The 16739-nt window shown below is 38.1% G+C and overlaps 2 protein-coding genes across 2 annotated transcripts in view; one reads left to right on the forward strand and one right to left on the reverse strand.

Moving 5' to 3' along the window:
• Positions 1-3221, reverse strand: part of LOC134740726 (DNA-binding protein D-ETS-6-like) — a 39687-nt gene extending 36466 nt beyond the window's left edge. Inside the window, exon 1 of the mRNA XM_063673351.1 lies at positions 2996-3221. Within this exon, the coding sequence (XP_063529421.1) occupies positions 2996-3101 (106 nt within the window). The 5' untranslated portion in view covers positions 3102-3221. The remainder of the gene's footprint in view (positions 1-2995) is intronic.
• A 7329-nt stretch (positions 3222-10550) lies between these two features.
• Positions 10551-12822, forward strand: LOC134747498 (trafficking protein particle complex subunit 4). Its single transcript, XM_063682116.1, has 4 exons — positions 10551-10800; positions 10934-11025; positions 11406-11592; positions 12574-12822. Exons 1-4 carry the CDS (start codon positions 10626-10628, stop codon positions 12771-12773), a joined length of 654 nt encoding a protein of 217 aa, XP_063538186.1. The 5' UTR covers positions 10551-10625; the 3' UTR covers positions 12774-12822.
• Positions 12823-16739: the final 3917 nt, after the last annotated feature.

Consider the following 16739-nt stretch of genomic DNA (forward strand, 5'->3'; position numbering starts at 1 on the left):
TTTGTGTCTTTTCCATATCTCGGGACCATAGGGCATAGGGTCCCGGACTCCTGGACCTTTGAAGGTATTAATTCCTAATACATATAATAAATATGCGAAAAACTCACCTATTATTTATGATAATAGATTTTTCCCCTCACTAGCTCGGAAAGTTGTCGTTTATCCTTCAATACAAGCGGGGAAAATCGCGTTTTATCCACTAGTGGGGAAAGTAATTTGACCTTGGATGGAGCGTGTTTAAGTAGCTTGACAGATAAAAAAACGTAAAACGCTCATGATAATGGTTCGTTCGATATTAATTATCATTAAATAAATGGTTTGAGAATCTAATAAAAAATACCAAATTTAGCTTTATTTAATGATTTTAAGTCATAAACCTTAAAATTCCATAAGAAACGTTTGTTTTTTTTAAATGATGTTAAATATAATTCTGAACGCACAAGTTGAGTCGATGCAAGTTTAAAACGCATCGTTGACATTTCATACATCAGAAATGTCAACGTTGTCAACAATTTTTTTACTTAAAACCTTTTCTTACCGACTCGCGTAAAAATACACAACTTCCAGAGTTTTCTGTTATAATATCGTAAAGAAATGAGTGATTCCAGTGATGAAGATGATCTAACGCCTGTGGATGTTGCACTTTCCTCGCTATAGTGAGGTGAAAAGTTTTGTGTTACACACGGGCGCAAATGTATTTTACTTCTCGTGTGTTGAAACACTCGCTACGCTCAGGATTCTATTTTAGAACCACTCGCTTCGCTCGTGGTTCACCTATAGAATCCTTTCGCTTGCTCGTGTTTCAATTCTACACTCGCGGGTAAAATACAACTTTGCACCCTTGTATAACAAATAACTATTCTCTTACTTACGAAAACATATTGGGAATACGGGAAATAATACCAGTCGACTGGTACAGTCATACAACTTGAATATTTTTTTGCGGGCAATTAAGTCTTACCTACTTCGTTATTTTTAGCATTAGAAAAAGGGTAAACAACCTTGAAGTGTCTTTTTATTTAAAAAACACTTTTGATAATAAAGACATCAAATATGTAACAATTTATAACATATATGATCATTTACATTATTTTGGTGTCATAAGTAATGGTAACTCGTAATATTTTCAGTAAAAAAAAAAAGATTGTTTATCCTTTTTCTAATGCAAAAATTATTAGTACATGTATCTATTATATTATTAGGTGTTTACTCTCTCATTAGTGTAGTGTAGACACTAAGGGTTTGGTTTGTTGTGGTGAATTGAGCTGAGCGTTAGGCCTATAAATGCGCCGGCGCCGTTTGGATTACTTATATAGGTATTTCAGCAAATGTGATAGTTTCGAATCTCAATATATTTTACATTGTAATCTAATTTAGGTACTTTTAATTAATTTTGAAGTGCTAGTTTAATTAATAATACCAAATCGAGTAATAAAACCGGCCAAGTGTGAGTCGGACTCGCGCACGAAGGGTTCCGTACCATTACACAAAAAAACGGCAAAAAAATCACGTTTGTTGTCACAGAAATACATCATCTGTAAAAATTTCAACTGTCTAGCTATAACGGTTCATGAGATACAGCCTGGTGAAAGACAGACAGGCGGACAGTGGAGTCTTAGTAATAGGGTTTTTACTTTTACCCTTTGGGTACGGAACCCTAAAAATTACAACGATAACTAATATTATCTAGTGAAAGGCCGGATAATGCAGGGTGGGTTTTATATATGTTGAACGTTGACGTCTGAAGAAAATGTAAATCAAATACATTCGTGATAGACTCGTCGCAAACTATGCATTTCATGTAAATATAATTATAATTGTTTTTTATCTTCTTACTAAAACGAAAGGTATTGCAAAAAAAGAAGATCAGCTATAATGTTCAATCTTTGATAGATACCTACCTAAATTATATTGAAATGTTATGTGATGCGCCTATTTTAAGGGGGCATAGTACTGGCAGTAGATGGAACCCTGTCAAATTTATATTTGTTAAGCAACGGTTCTAGAATTTGTTTGTTTACTTTTTTATGGACGTCAGTCGGTCAATAACAGCCCTCATGTAGTCTGAATAAATTTCGAGTAAGTATGCACTTTCTTGGTTTTACTGTGCTATATAGTGATAGTTTTATCCCCCACAAATTAATTCATTGATTATTTTTGGAATTAATGGTAAGAACAGAACTTGTCACCTATTTAATTCATGTATTTTTTTTGGGGGACATCTTACACAGATCAACCTAGCCCCAAACCAAACTAAGCAAAGCTTGTACTATGGCTGCTAGTAGGCGACGATATACATACTTATATAGATATTTAAATATATACTTATGTACATAGATAACACCCATGACTCAGGAACAAATATTTGTGTTCCAGTTCATCACGCAAATAAATGCCCTTTCTGGGATTCGAACCAAGGACCATCGGCTTCCCAGGCAGGGTCACTACCCAATAGGCCAGACCGGTCGTTATGAGTAATCTTAATCTATCGCATTTATAAATTTCATTGATTTGACCTAGCTACAGTAGCTATCTTCCGCTGGTCCATCGCAAAATGATTCACATTCATCTCAAGATCATGATTTGTCATCAAAAACCTTCACCGTGCTTTACTTACTCAACACATACACAATCATAGTTTTTTCATTTTTTCATTTTTTTTTTCATTTTCATTTTTCATTCAATCCGATGCACTAAACACTGATCAAAACGCATCAGAAGTCTTCACGATGGCTGTTTTATGTTGCTGAATTAAGCAATCATGAATCCTATATGGATCATAAACTTTTAACACAAATCTGATAGACTTAAAAAGTTGCCGAACGCTTCAGATGAACCCACCACCACTGCTCCCCCTACTGGGCACAAGTCTCGCTTTTGAACGAGAGGGAGTACAAAATCTACCGAACACCACTAAGATCTTATTGGAACACCGTTTGCCAATCTCATCACGTATCGTCATATATTTTCCAAAGGGTTGAAGAGCGCGTCATACCAGTAGGCACCAGCACCTCGTCGTCATCATGCGCCGGCGAGGAGGGATGCTCAGGGGTCGCGGGCAGCGAGGGCGCCTGCCCAGGCGCAGGGGGCGCGGGCTCCATGCAAGCATCGCGGGGCGCCAGGGTGCTGTCGCCGCGGATGGTAGCCGAGGACTAGACGCGCGGCCGCTACGTGCCGCTTTATGTATAGCGTAATGTTGACGCGTCATCGTCGTGACGTACGCGCACGCTGGTGCATTCGCGATACGGTTAAATGGTAAGCCAAAATAGTGACTAATAGGTAAATAGTACATCTGGAATAAGATCTGAAACAGTAGTTAAATTACAAATGCGGACGATCATGTTAAGTACGATTTCCGCCGTAATACGCGTTTTCCCCTGCAACTTGTTTTAATACATTTTATCACGATATTGTCTTCGGTTACCGCGATAGTTACTCATGAAATAAAACTATGAAAACGGATTATATCGCGTATATTGAATTTATAATACATCCCGACGTTTCGAACTCTTTACAGCGTTCGCCACCCGTTGACCACGAACGCTGTAAAGAGTTCGAAACGTCGGGATGTATTATAAATTCAATATACGCGATATAATCCGTTTTCATAGTTTTATTACATTTTATCACGGTTAATAATAACTTTCCGCTTAAGCTTTTTTGACGTGGTCCCTCCAGAATCTTTTCAAGCGGCTTTTACTGTAATTAAAAAACAAGAACCTCCCAAATATCACCAAGGGGGGGGGGGGTCAAGCCGCAAGCAAAAGTAGCCGACAAAACCTCGCGTGATTTGTGCACAAGCCCCAACACACGTATCTGATCTGGGATTGAAGGCGTTAGCTGTGGTCACCGCTTTCCATCAGGCGAGCCGCATGCCTGTTTGCCACCAACATGATAAAAAATAGGTATTGTCACATAGGATATAGGTAGGTAGGTAGGGTATACCTTTACATATTTCTATAGTCTGTAAGTACCTATCTTTTATAGAGTTATGCAATAAAAAGTATTTTCCCCTCACTAGCTCGGAAAGCCGTCTATTATCCTTTAAAACAAGCGGGGAAAAACGCAATTTATCCACTAGTGGGGAAAGTAATTTGACCTTGGATGGAGCGTGTTTAAGTAGCTTGACAGATAACAAAACGTAAAACGCTCATAATAATGGTTGGTTCGATATTAATTATCATTCAACAAATGGTTTGAGAATCTAATAAAAAATACCAAATTTAGCTTTATTTAATAATTTTAAGTCATAAACCTTAAAATTCCATAAGAAACGTTAGATTTTTTGTAATGATGTTAAATATAATTCTGAACGCACAAGTTGAGTCGATGCAATTTCAAAACGCATCGTTGACATTTCATACGTCAGAACAGAAATGTCAACATTGTCAACAAAATTTTTACTGTTCTTCTCACCGACTCACGTAAAAATCAGAATTTCTAGTGTTTTCTGTTATAATATCGTAAAAAAATTAGTGATTCCAGTGATGAAGATGATCTAACGCCTGTGGATGTTGCACTTTCCTCGCTATAGTGAGGGGAAAAGTTTTGTGTTACACACGGGTGCAAATGTATTTTACTTCTCGTGTGTTGAAACACTCGCTACGCTCATGTTTCAATTCCACACTCGCGGGTAAAATACAACTTTGCACCCTTGTATAACAAATAACTATTTTCTACTCGCCGACTGTAATGGTTGAACCAAACTATAATTGCGTACTTTTCATGTATGGGCAAACCCAACTGAAATATAATATTTATTTCGATACGCTGTAGTCAACTATAAAAAAAATTGACCAATCACGTGCCGCCGCGCTCCCATAGAAAAGACTAAACGGGCAACTGAACAGTAGTCGCGCGTTGATGTCTTTTGTACTACATTTTTTGTAGTACCAAGTTTCATTAATTATTTAGGTTTTATAAAAGGTAAAAAAAGTATTATTTTAAATGACTCGTAGAAAAAGTAAATATTGTATACAATAGTGATATAATCAAGCTTTTCAATCTCGTACCCCACTTAGGCAACTCAGCAAGCTTCGTTGCCTAAACACGGTATTCGACTGAAAAGCTCTATTATGTCACGATTGTACTGATATGAACCAAACTCAAGTTTTAATCAAACAGAGCGAATTTTTTGCCTGACACGCTGCCGACAGAACCAGTGTGCGTCGTGTAAGGAAAACGTTTTCTTGGAACTATTGTAGGTATCTACAGTCCGTCTGCTCGAGCACACAGCGAGCTTACACTGCAGGCCAAAAAAAACTTTGACATACGGGACAAGCTTTATCTACATTTCAGAAACACTTACTACTTACTTTTATATATTGTGTTGTATGGTAATAGTAGAATAGTACTTGTATATACTTGTGTATTTTATTGTATTTAACTGACGTAGTAAGTGTTTAGTTTTGTGATAAAGCTTGTCAACAAACAAAACCGGTCAAGTGCGAGTCGGACTCGCCCACCGAGGGTTCCGTACTTTTTAGTATTTGTTGTTATAGCGGCAACAGAAATACATCATGTGTGAAAATTTCAACTGTCTAGCTATAGCGGTTCATTAGATACAGTGGTGACAAACAGACAGACAGACGGGCAGACGGACAGACGGACAGTGTAATAGGGTCGCGTTTTTACCCTTTTGGGTTCGGAACCCTAAAAATGAACTCTACGCTGTGGAGTTAAAAATCTGAAAATTGAAAACAATTTTTGTTTTATTTGAAAGAAGGAATGTAATCTCACAGACACTTCAAGTATGTATGTATAACAAACACCCACAAATGGGCTTAAATTGCAAATTAAATTAGAAAATGTTTTTTGATAATTAAAAAATAGTTATCAACGATACAAGTGCGGAAAAGAGGAAATTCGAAACGAGTGGCGATAAATTAAAACACGACCGCAGGGAGTGTTTTAAATCGACACGAGTTGCGAAATACCTATTCGCACGTGTATCGTACAACGTTTTACCTATACAGTACATATGGCCCTTTAAACTTTCGACGTATGCACGAAAAGTGCTATTTGACGCACTAGTGCGAGAAAGTAGCACCATATGTACTGTAAAAGTTTTTAAGATAGAGGTGTGATTATATTTATCATGTAATATTTATGATAATGTTATTATCATGTAAAAATTTCGTTGGTAAACTTCGGAGATAAGGGGCGGGGGGTGTTTTTTTTTTTACATTTTCCTTCATAAGAATCATGTCAACATTTTTTTACTATAAAAAACAAATAAAAAATTGTTCTGTAATGTTCAATTCGAGCTCTTTCAAATGATATCCCACTCGACCTAGTAACTAGACTTGTCCCCTTTTTATATTGGGCATTTTTCGTAATTAATAAAATATAAAATAAAATAACAAAACCGGCCAAGTGCGTACTTTTTAGTATTTGTTGTTAAAGCGGCAACAGAAATACATCATATGTGAAAATTTCAAGTGTCTATAGCCTGGTGACAGACAGACGGACAGCGGAGTCTTAGTAATAGGGTCCCGTTTTTACCCTTTGGGTACGGAACCCTAAAAATTACACTTCCAATGTGTTAAGGTTAGCGCTGTTCATACCTAATCTAAATTTTAAATCGATAGCTTCAGTAGTTTTCGAGATATTTAGCAATCATAGACCGACGGACAGAGTTTTTGGTACGGAACCCTAAAAAGAGCGCGCCGCGGTAGTTCCATCAGTCAAGAACAAATTGCGATTTACGCCATCTATCGGCTACATGTTAAATATTTTATTTCGTGTTCGGCAATACTTTTATTTTAAACACTAGCAATACTGTTTCGCCAATTTTCAAAACGACGCGTTCAAAACCTTATTTATGTTATTCGCATGTTTGTCAAAGGACTGTCTCATTTCAAACATAGACAGAGATAATCATACTATCTTTGTCTTACACTAGTACTAGCACCCAAAAGAAAAGGATGAGTATAGTTTGTTTTGTTCTTATTTACTGACAATTTGGTTTGACCAACTATACATTAAAAAGACCCAGTAATGGTCTGGCCAGGTGATGTTCTCCGCTACAGGTCGCAATTCTCAACCGATTCTCGTGAAATTTTGTGACCAAATTCTATGACTAAATAGAATTTTTTTGTCGATCCGGTTTTTAAAAAAAATTCAAAATGGCGGAGTCGTGATAGCTCGCGCCTAAGCAAATAGTCGTATCGATATCATAACAATATTTTCTTTTTGAGATATGTTTACAGATTAAATTTCGAAAAATTCAGAAAGTTTGTATTGCTGGCTTTGGCGGTAAATAGATATTTAGTTTATACTCGAGAATGAGTAGCTGAATTTCGACAGCTTAGGTAAGCCCTATCATGGTGTATTTTGCAAACATTCACTTTTTTCGTTTGCACCGGGTGGTCCCTGGTTCGATCCCCAGTAATTGTATGCTGCTACATAACTTTTTGTATTTTGTTTTTTACATTTAAGTTAGATTTCGTATTGTTTTTTTTAATTTGTTTTTTATTTTTCTATTTTGAAGTTAATTGATCAAGCGCGGGCTTAGCGCATTCGTTTCATTTTTACAAGCTTTTATTTAACTAGCCCTAAAAATATGTTTTATTTTTGTTATTTTAATTTTCTAAAGTGTTTTGAACGGCGTAGCATACATTTAGTTAGCTTTAAGTGGTTCTCTCCTTTTTCCGAATTTCATACAATTTTATTTACAGTTTTTCTTTTAAAATTCGTAGATTTCTTGCACCATAAACTTTTAGGTTTATGTAGTATAGATTCGTTTGTCTGAGCGGGTTTATGGAGCCAATTATTCAATTGAAAAATTCAATAAAAAATTGAGAAAATATTACTCAACGGCCGTTTGTGTGAGTGACCTTTACACTATACATGTCAAACAAGTTGTTTAATAATAACTAACAAAAATGTCACTTTAACACAGGTGACCTAACTAAGTAGTACCTAATTTGTTCGACAGGTGGTGACATCGTCAGGTCGAAACGGGCCGATTTTTAGGGTTCCGTACCCAAGGGTAAAAACGAGACCCTATTACTAAGACTCCTCTGTCCGTCTGTCTGTCACCAGGCTGTATCTAATGAACCCAAATTTTCACAAATGATGTATTTCTGTTGCCGATGCCGCTATAACAACAAATACTTAAACGTACGGAACCCTCAGTGGGCGAGTCCGACCCGCACTTGTGTGCGGTTTTGAGTTTCGTGCGCTTGATTTCGTGTGGCTCCCTTCGACATATCTCCACTTTCAAGCATTTCAATAATTTTAGAAATTCAAAAATCAGCCAGGTATACAGGTTGGTTTGGGCAAGTTTGGGTCAGTGAGGGCAGCTACCAGATCCCGTGTTGCTACGCGAAAATGGTCTTAGAAAACCTTCCCTCAATTTAAAATTAATGAATTTTGGGGTTTACAGATTTTGGAAAAAACATAGGTACCTACAGGATGCGAGAAAAAGGTAATTTTTGACAAACTTTTTTGACGTGAAACGTAAGGTGCACGTCTTTAAAAACCCGTAGAGGGGCTCGGATCGAAAACCGATATTAACGAAAAAGTGTTATGGCGCGGTGGCGGTATATCATGAATGGTTTTGATATCAGTGTATCAACGAAAGTAGCCATTACTTGGAACTGCATGTGCTGCTGACATATATGGCGCTGATTCTGCCCTAGAAACGACGCATTCGGAGCTAAAATTACCCCTATTTGCAGTGTTTATTTAATAATTACTCATCAGTCCATTAACCGATTTCGATACAATCGACTTCATTTGATAGATCTTTTTGAAATATTATAAAAATAAAATACGCGGTATTATAAAAAGCTGGAAAAGAGTTAAAATGTGGCATTTTTACAGGAATATCACGACTGCGTTTGTTTAAGGCCACCGTGTGCGAAAATTAAGGCATAAAAAGCTCAAATGCGCTCTTACCTACAAGCTTTACAATATAGGGTCGGGTAAAGCCTGATATTCAAGCGCGCGAAGCGCGCTTTTTATACATGGCTCCCGGGGCGCCTTTTATATTGTAAAGATTACATGCAGGGCGCTTGTGGCGCCCTTTACACTGTAAGGTCGGGCGAAACCCGACATTCAAGCGTGCGAAGTGCGCTCTTTCACACAGGCTTCACACTGTAGGGTCGGACGAAGCCCGACATTCAAGCGCGCGAAGCGCGCTTTACACACGGGCTTTGCACTGTAAGGTCGAGCGAAGCCCGACAATCAAAAGCGCTCCTTACGTAAAGGGCGCCTGCGGCGCCTTTTTCCCTTACCTTCAACTTTTTCACTGTAGGTTAGGGTAAAGCCCAACATTTAAGTCTTACATACAGGGCGCCTGCTTTACGCTATGAGGTCCCTAAACGGCCCTATGCGGTCTTCGCAATGACTGTTTAGATTAGCTACCCAAAATTTTTGTTCCCCAATAGCTTTTGTTCCATTCGCGTTTTTCTCCATGCTGCTTTTTAACCAGGCGTTAATTAATAAAACGCGTATGTCCCAGTCACTTTTTTCCCAAAGAGTAATGTTTTCACGATAGTCACATTAAGTCGATAGATAGGTAGGTAGGTTAGGTTCGTTAGGTAGCTTCAGATGCCCGAAGGGCAAACCGCCCAGAAATAGGAGCCCAGCGTAGCGATTCTAAGGCAGAATCTAGAGCGTAGCGAGGGACTCAAAAACACGAGATGTAAAATAACTTTGCTCTCGTGTTGCACACATAATTTTTCACCTCAGTAGTGAGAACATATTAAAGGTTAATATGTATTTCGAATTACACAGAATAAACAGAAAAAAAAAGTATTATAATATGTACGATACGATAAGATACGATACGAGACCGGACCGGTCTCTTATCGTATCTTATCGTATCGTACATATACCGGACCGGACCGGACCGGACCGGACCGTACCGTACCGTACCGTACCGTACCGTACCGTACCGTACCGTACCGTACCGTAAAAAAATTTAATATAAGTATGAAGTTCATGGCCTTCACTAAATTAAAAAGCTACATTGTTTCACTTCCCGGAGTGAGGAAAGTCGCACTTTCCTCACTCCAGGGAGTGACGAAAGTAGGCTTGTTCGAGCTGCTGAGCTGAAAAAAAATTGCACCATGGGTTAGAACCATGTGGGTATCTCAGCTATTATCTGATTTTTTTTCAAACAAGAGATTACGGATGCTACGAGCACATGACAATTAATGTCTGAAAATATCAGTGCCTTGTCAAAGTCTCAAACAAGAATTTTAATTTAATTTCTAATCTTTTTTAACAATAAACATTCCATCCGCTATCTACTGATCTTTTGGTGGTAAGTCGGCAGGACAGCTCTACACATCCATCTTATCTTAAGCTATGCTCGCGAGGTCTACAGCTCACAGAGCCACTAGTTTACTGACAATTTGGTTTGACCAACTATATCAACAGACATTCATTAATTATAACATACATGTAGTGTATTATCCATGGTATTATCATATGGTAATAATATTGTGGTATAAAAAATATAATAATTAAAAAGTAAAATCGTGACAATGATAATGTGATTTCAGAACGAGCCGAGATTAGTACTGTCAACTGTCATTTGTAGGTTGTAGGTGTTGTGTTTTGATGATAAATGCACATTATTTCAAGTTTAAGTTAAATTTAAGTCATTAACTATGGTGATATACGGTGTGTTCATCGTAAGCAAGTCCGGGGGACTTATATACAATTACGACCACAACATTCCACGAGTGGAAACTGAGAAAACTTTTGGATTTCCACTGGATATCAAACTGCAGTACGAAAATAAAAAAGTAGTAGTAGTATTTGGGCAAAGAGACGGCATAAACGGTAAGTCTAAATACTACTCCGTCTACACAGGTCCTAAAGGTGTTCTCCTCACGTAATCATAGTGTTATAAACCAGCAAAAACTACTTTCAACGCATCCTTTTTATTGATTCTTTCCTTGCGATTTTTTTGCAGTTGGACACGTATTACTCTCTGTAAACGGGTCTCCAGTGACTGGCAGGACGACAGAAGATGGCAGGGATGTTTTCACCATTATAGAAACTAAGGTAATATCAACAATGTTAAAGTTTTAAATATATATAAATAATATCCAACCTGTTCATTTGCACAACGCAGATAATATACGTAATCTCTTATTCTTCTCTTAGTGTTTATCCCAGTTTAATCCTCAGTCCTCAGCTGTTACTTGAAAAGCCCTGGGTCTACATAATGCATTATCCACACCTAAAAAAATTATATAATTCACTTTCTGCCCCATGTTTACTGCTCCCAAGCTCCAATAAGTCATTACATTTAACACTTTCAATGCCAAAACCCCGATAGTAGGGTTCATTTTGTATTGAAAATGGGGCGCTTGGCACTGAAAGTGTTAAATGAGTCATAGTTAAACTAAATTATCAAATGAATAACTATATCAAATTTTCAGGAAAACTACCCACTAAGCTTAAAGTTTGGCAGGCCTCGCGCCACCACAAACGAGAAAATTGTGCTGGCTAGTATGTTCTACCCGCTGTTTGCACTGGCCAGCCAGCTAAGCCCTGTTCCTAAGTGCTCGGGGATAGAGTCTCTCACTGCTGACTCGTTCAAGCTTTCTTGCTTCCAGACTCTCACAGGTTAGCTCTTTTGTTTCTGCTTAGTACAAAATTAAAAACCATGTTTTTTTTTTTTATTTCAAAGAATACATGAGCAAATAAAGATTGCATTCAACAGATCACATTTTTTTTATAAATAAAAGAAAATTGTATCACCTGATTAGTTTCTTCTTTTCTTAAGAAATTGATTACATGTGGAGAGTATCTTGAATGATGCAAAAATATTCATGGCAACACCTTTGTTAGGGTTCCGTACCCAAAGGGTAAAAACGGGGACCCTATTACTAAGACTCCGCTGTCCATCTGTCTGTCTGTCACCAGGCTGTATCTCATGAACCGTGATAGCTAGACAGTTGAAAGTTTCACAGATAATGTATTTCTGTTGCCGCTATAACAAAAGTACTGAACCCTCGGTGCGCGAGTCCGACTCGCACTTGGCCGATTTTTTATCTCCATCTCATGGGAATTCAAATAGGACCTTTCCCAAAGGCCATCTGAAATAAAACCTTAATTTTTTGTCAATACTGGAAAGGCTTGGTCAAACCCTGAAATAATGTGAAAAGAAAATAATAAGAAAAGGGCACCTCCCTAACAATGAATGTTTGCATAATTCTTGCCAACTTGACCTTGTTTGATTAAGAGTCCCCGGCAAGCTCGGTTCTCCATACAAACATAGTTACGCTCTCATTTTAAAACGACTAGCTAGATTGTTCTGAAACTTTGTACTAACAATAGGATAAGGTATATCTAGGTCTGCAATTAGTTTATGTAGCTTCAGATACAATAGTAAAAAAAATAGCGAATTCAAAATTTTCATACAAAACTTGTTTTTGCTCTATTTTGTTTGTTTTATATACCTCATGTCATTTTATGTGCAAAGTTTCATTACAATACAACACGTAGTTTTACAATGAGAACGAAACTCCGTTTGTATGGGAAGGTGAAATTCGGCAGAGCTTGCCGGGGACACTTAAGCTAACTTTAACCCTTAAAATGTTCCAGGTGTGAAGTTCATACTGGTTACGGAACCAAGTATGACAGGCAGCGAGGCAGTACTCAAGCGCATCTACGAGCTTTATTCAGACTATGCACTCAAGAACCCGTTCTACTCCCTAGAGATGCCCATTCGCTGTGAACTGTTCGATACTTCTCTACACACGCTGCTAGAATTGGTGGAGAAATCTGGCACTAGCAATTTATAGAGTTAGGATAAGAAATTAATGTTTATGCTTATAAATTATTTATGTTAAATGCCGGTTTTTTTTCTAGTCTGCCTTCTCCTAAGGGGGCGTTCAAATATTAAGTAGCACAATTTTCGAAGATTTTTGACCCCCCCCGTGTAGTGCGCTGTAACGTTTTCGTGTACCCCCCTACCTAAAAGTTGCGTAACAACCAAGTAACCAGTTTTACCTGTCACAATAATGTTCAGCAAAGTATAACCATAAAATTGAAGAAAATTAAGTGAGGGAGCGTGTAAGAGGAATGTTATAGCATAGAAAAGAAAGGAAGCGAAAGAGGTATGTTAGGATAGTAGCAAGTGGAAATCCGTGGTCTCTGCCTACCCCTCCGGGAAATAGGCGTTATTATATGTATGTATGTATTTTATTTAATAAAAAAAAACATTGTTACGCAACGCCTTATTCCAACACCCCCTTCCGCTCCTGTAACGCATCGTAACGTTTTACAAGACCGTTTTACAAAGGGGGGGGGGGGGGGGGGTAAATTTGAACGCCCCCTAATCTAAATGTCCAAACCGTGAGTGCTTCCAAAAATGAGCGCGTTCTACACGCTAGCCTGAATCCGCCCTAGGCCACAAGGTGGCAGTGGCAGACCCTCCAACGATAATAGATATTCTCCTTATCTTCGCACCGCAAGTAGTGGCACCTCGTTCCCTTGTATGGCAAATGAAAGTGACACACTTTTGCATGTTACTTTGTAATAAGGCGAAAATGTAACCATATCTTTAACGTGGACTGCTTGATCTGTAATATAACAAACAGTCAATAAGTAATCCATGTCTTCTAAGTAGGTATAATCTTACCCAACTATTATATAATCCGTGCTATTACTGACACTGAAAATAATATGCATGATTTATAAATTTTATTATTTTTCATCATAAGTACAGTTAAGGGAACATACTCAACTTGACCCAAGTTATTATAGTTAAAAAATAAATAAGATATTATTATATTTGAAAGTTTATTAGAAACCATAAATTAATTAATCGAACATGATATTTAATTATATAGTACTAGATATTATATATATAAAGAACTACCAAAATATAGGTAACATAATGAAAAAATATTTGTGCAGTAGGTATATTTCGTCGGGTGACAAGCAAAAGTCACTAAGTCACCACAAGTTCATAGCCATAGTGAACCGTATTATTAGCCGAATAAGTTTGATTTTTGTTTAATTATTTTTCAGTAATTAGTGAGTTTTGCTTGTCACCTGACGATTTATTAACCTTTCGGACGCCAAGACGTATATATCGGCACCGCAGGTCCAACGCCAAAGACGGATTAATCGGTCACAGACCACAGAGCAACATAGACCTACGTGCATGTGCATAAAGTTCAATTTCAGTTTTAACACTTCGGTGACATGGCGTCCGAGTGACAGCTTTTGTGTTTGACACGGCGTCGAAAAGGTTAATCGTGAAGCCGTATCCTAATAAGAAGCCCGTAGAAATTTACACATAATTACCTAATTCACGATTAATGTGTCTAAATTTCATAATTTAATTAATTGATATTTCAATCAATTGCACCTTATTAGGTTAATTTTTTTTATATTTTATTAAGTCTACTACTATACTTAGACTGCACCGTAAATATTGACTTAATTTATTGACCGAGCGAAAGCAAAGGTGTCCGCTTCAGCATGGCATTTCTCAACCGATTCTCGTAAAATTCGGTGAGCAGGTTCGATAATTATATTGAGTTATTTTTTCGATACAGAAAATTATTTAAAATGGGGTCTTGAAGCCCTACACTCAGAGAAAACTATTGTGAAAATAACAAAAAAACGTTGCTAAATAGGAGCCGACAGAGTCAAATTGCGGGCGCAGCAAGCTTAATTTTGCGAAAAAAAATTGCGTAAATGACAAAGCGAAAGCGTTAACTTTGTGAAAAAGCACATAGCGAATTTCACAAAGTCGAATTTTTCACAATTTTACTCTGTCGGCTCCTATTTCGCAATTTCAACTTTGTGAAAAATCATATAGCTAATTTCACAACGTAACATTTCTCGCAATTTGACTCTGTCTGCTCCTATTTTGCAATTTTAACTTTGTGAATATTCAGCAATGTCGACATTGTGAAATAACGTTGACAATAATACATAGTAAAAGTTGTGATTTATAACATTGCTAATTTAGCAAATCTTTACATTGCAATATGAACATTGTTAATTTAACAAATTTAGTTTTTAACAATTTTTCTTTGATGCCTATTCCGAACATAGCTATTTTAGCAATTTTTATTTTGTGGTTTTATCAAGTGAACTTCGTTATATAAACTACTTTGAAGTCGTAGTTTTAGCAAAGTTGAAAGACGGAATAGAGAAGTCATCAATGTTGATATTGTTAGCTCAGCAGAATAATATTGCGGGGATAGCAATGTTAATGTTGCTAGCTCCGCAGTGTAATATTGTGGTTATAGCAATGCTGACGTTGCTAGCTCCGCAGTGTAATATTGCGGGGATAGCAATGCTGACGTTGCTAACTCCGCAATGGAATATTGCGGGGATAGCAATACTGACGTTGCTAACTCCGCAGTGGAATATTGCGGGGATAGCAATACTGACTTTGCTAGCTCCGCAGTGGAATATTGCGGGGATAGCAATTCTGACGCTGCTAGTTCCGCAGTAGAATATTGCGGGGACAGCAATGTTGACGTTGCTAGTTCCGCAGTGGAATATTGCGGGGATAGCAATGCTGACGTTGCTAACTCCGCAGTGGAATATTGCGGGGATAGCAATACTGACGTTGCTAACTCCGCAGTGGAATGTTGCGGGGATAGCAATTCTGACGCTGCTAGTTCCGCAGTAGAATATTGCGGGGACAGCAATGTTGACGTTGCTAGTTCCGCAGTGAAATATTGCGGGGATAGCAATGCTGACGTTGATAGCTCCGCAGAGGAATATTGCGGGGATAGCAATGCTGACGTTGCTAGCTCCGCAGTGGAATATTGCGGGGATAGCAATACTGACTTTGCTAGCTCCGCAGTGGAATATTGCGGGGATAGCAATGCTGACGTTGCTAGTTCCGCAGTGGAATATTGCGGGGATAGCAATGCTGACGTTGCTAGCTCCGCAGAGGAATATTTCGGGGATAGCAATGCTGACGTTGCTAGTTCCGCAGTGGAATATTGCGGGGATAGCAATGCTGACATTGCTAGCTCCGCAGAGGAATATTGCGGGGATAGCAATGCTGACATTGCTAGCTCCGCAGAGGAATATTGCGGGGATAGCAATGCTGACGTTGCTAGCTCCGCAGAGGAATATTGCGGGGATAGCAATGCTGACATTGCTAGCTCCACAGAGGAATATTGCGGGGATAGCAATGCTGACGTTGCTAGCTCCGCAGAGGAATTTTGCGGGGATAGCAATGCTAACGTTGCTAGCTCCGCAGTGGAATATTGCGGGGATAGCAATGCTGACGTTGCTAGCTCCGCAGTGGAATATTGCGGGGATAGCAATGCTGACGTTGCTAGCTCCGCAGTGGAATATTGCGGGGATAGCAATTCAGACGTTGCTAGCTCCGCAGTGGAATATTGCGGGGATAGCAATGCTGACGTTGCTAGCTCCGCAGTGGAATATCGCGGGGATAGCAATGTTTACGTTCAACATTGCAGAACTAGCAATGCCAAAAGTCGCGAACGACAATAGCTACCTGAAAAAATACAACAATATTTATAAAACTAACTTTTATTATTAAAAAACGTTTGCAGGTCCGTAAGAATAGAAAAAAATGTTGCCCACTAAAATACAAATAATGTAGATAATAATGGGAAACTAAAAGTTTCCAGTGAAAAATCAACTATTTACTAATATGTAAATCAAAAACAAACACTCGGTGTTTCGAAAATGGGAATTGAACCCGCTAAATGAAAGAAAGACCTGCAATTTACTGTACCGATCGGAAGGCTTAATTACATACA

Source organism: Cydia strobilella, chromosome 1, assembly GCF_947568885.1.
Source record: "Cydia strobilella chromosome 1, ilCydStro3.1, whole genome shotgun sequence".
NCBI classification, from domain to species: domain Eukaryota; kingdom Metazoa; phylum Arthropoda; class Insecta; order Lepidoptera; family Tortricidae; genus Cydia; species Cydia strobilella.

Excerpts from the sequence above, each read along its gene's own strand:
- LOC134747498 (XM_063682116.1), top strand. The coding sequence starts at position 10,626 with ATGGTGATATACGGTGTGTTCATCGTAAGCAAGTCCGGGGGACTTATA. Across the intron at positions 11,026-11,405 it reads TCACCATTATAGAAACTAAG|GAAAACTACCCACTAAGCTT; the intron begins GTAATATCAACA and ends TCAAATTTTCAG. Across the intron at positions 11,593-12,573 it reads TTGCTTCCAGACTCTCACAG|GTGTGAAGTTCATACTGGTT; the intron begins GTTAGCTCTTTT and ends AAAATGTTCCAG.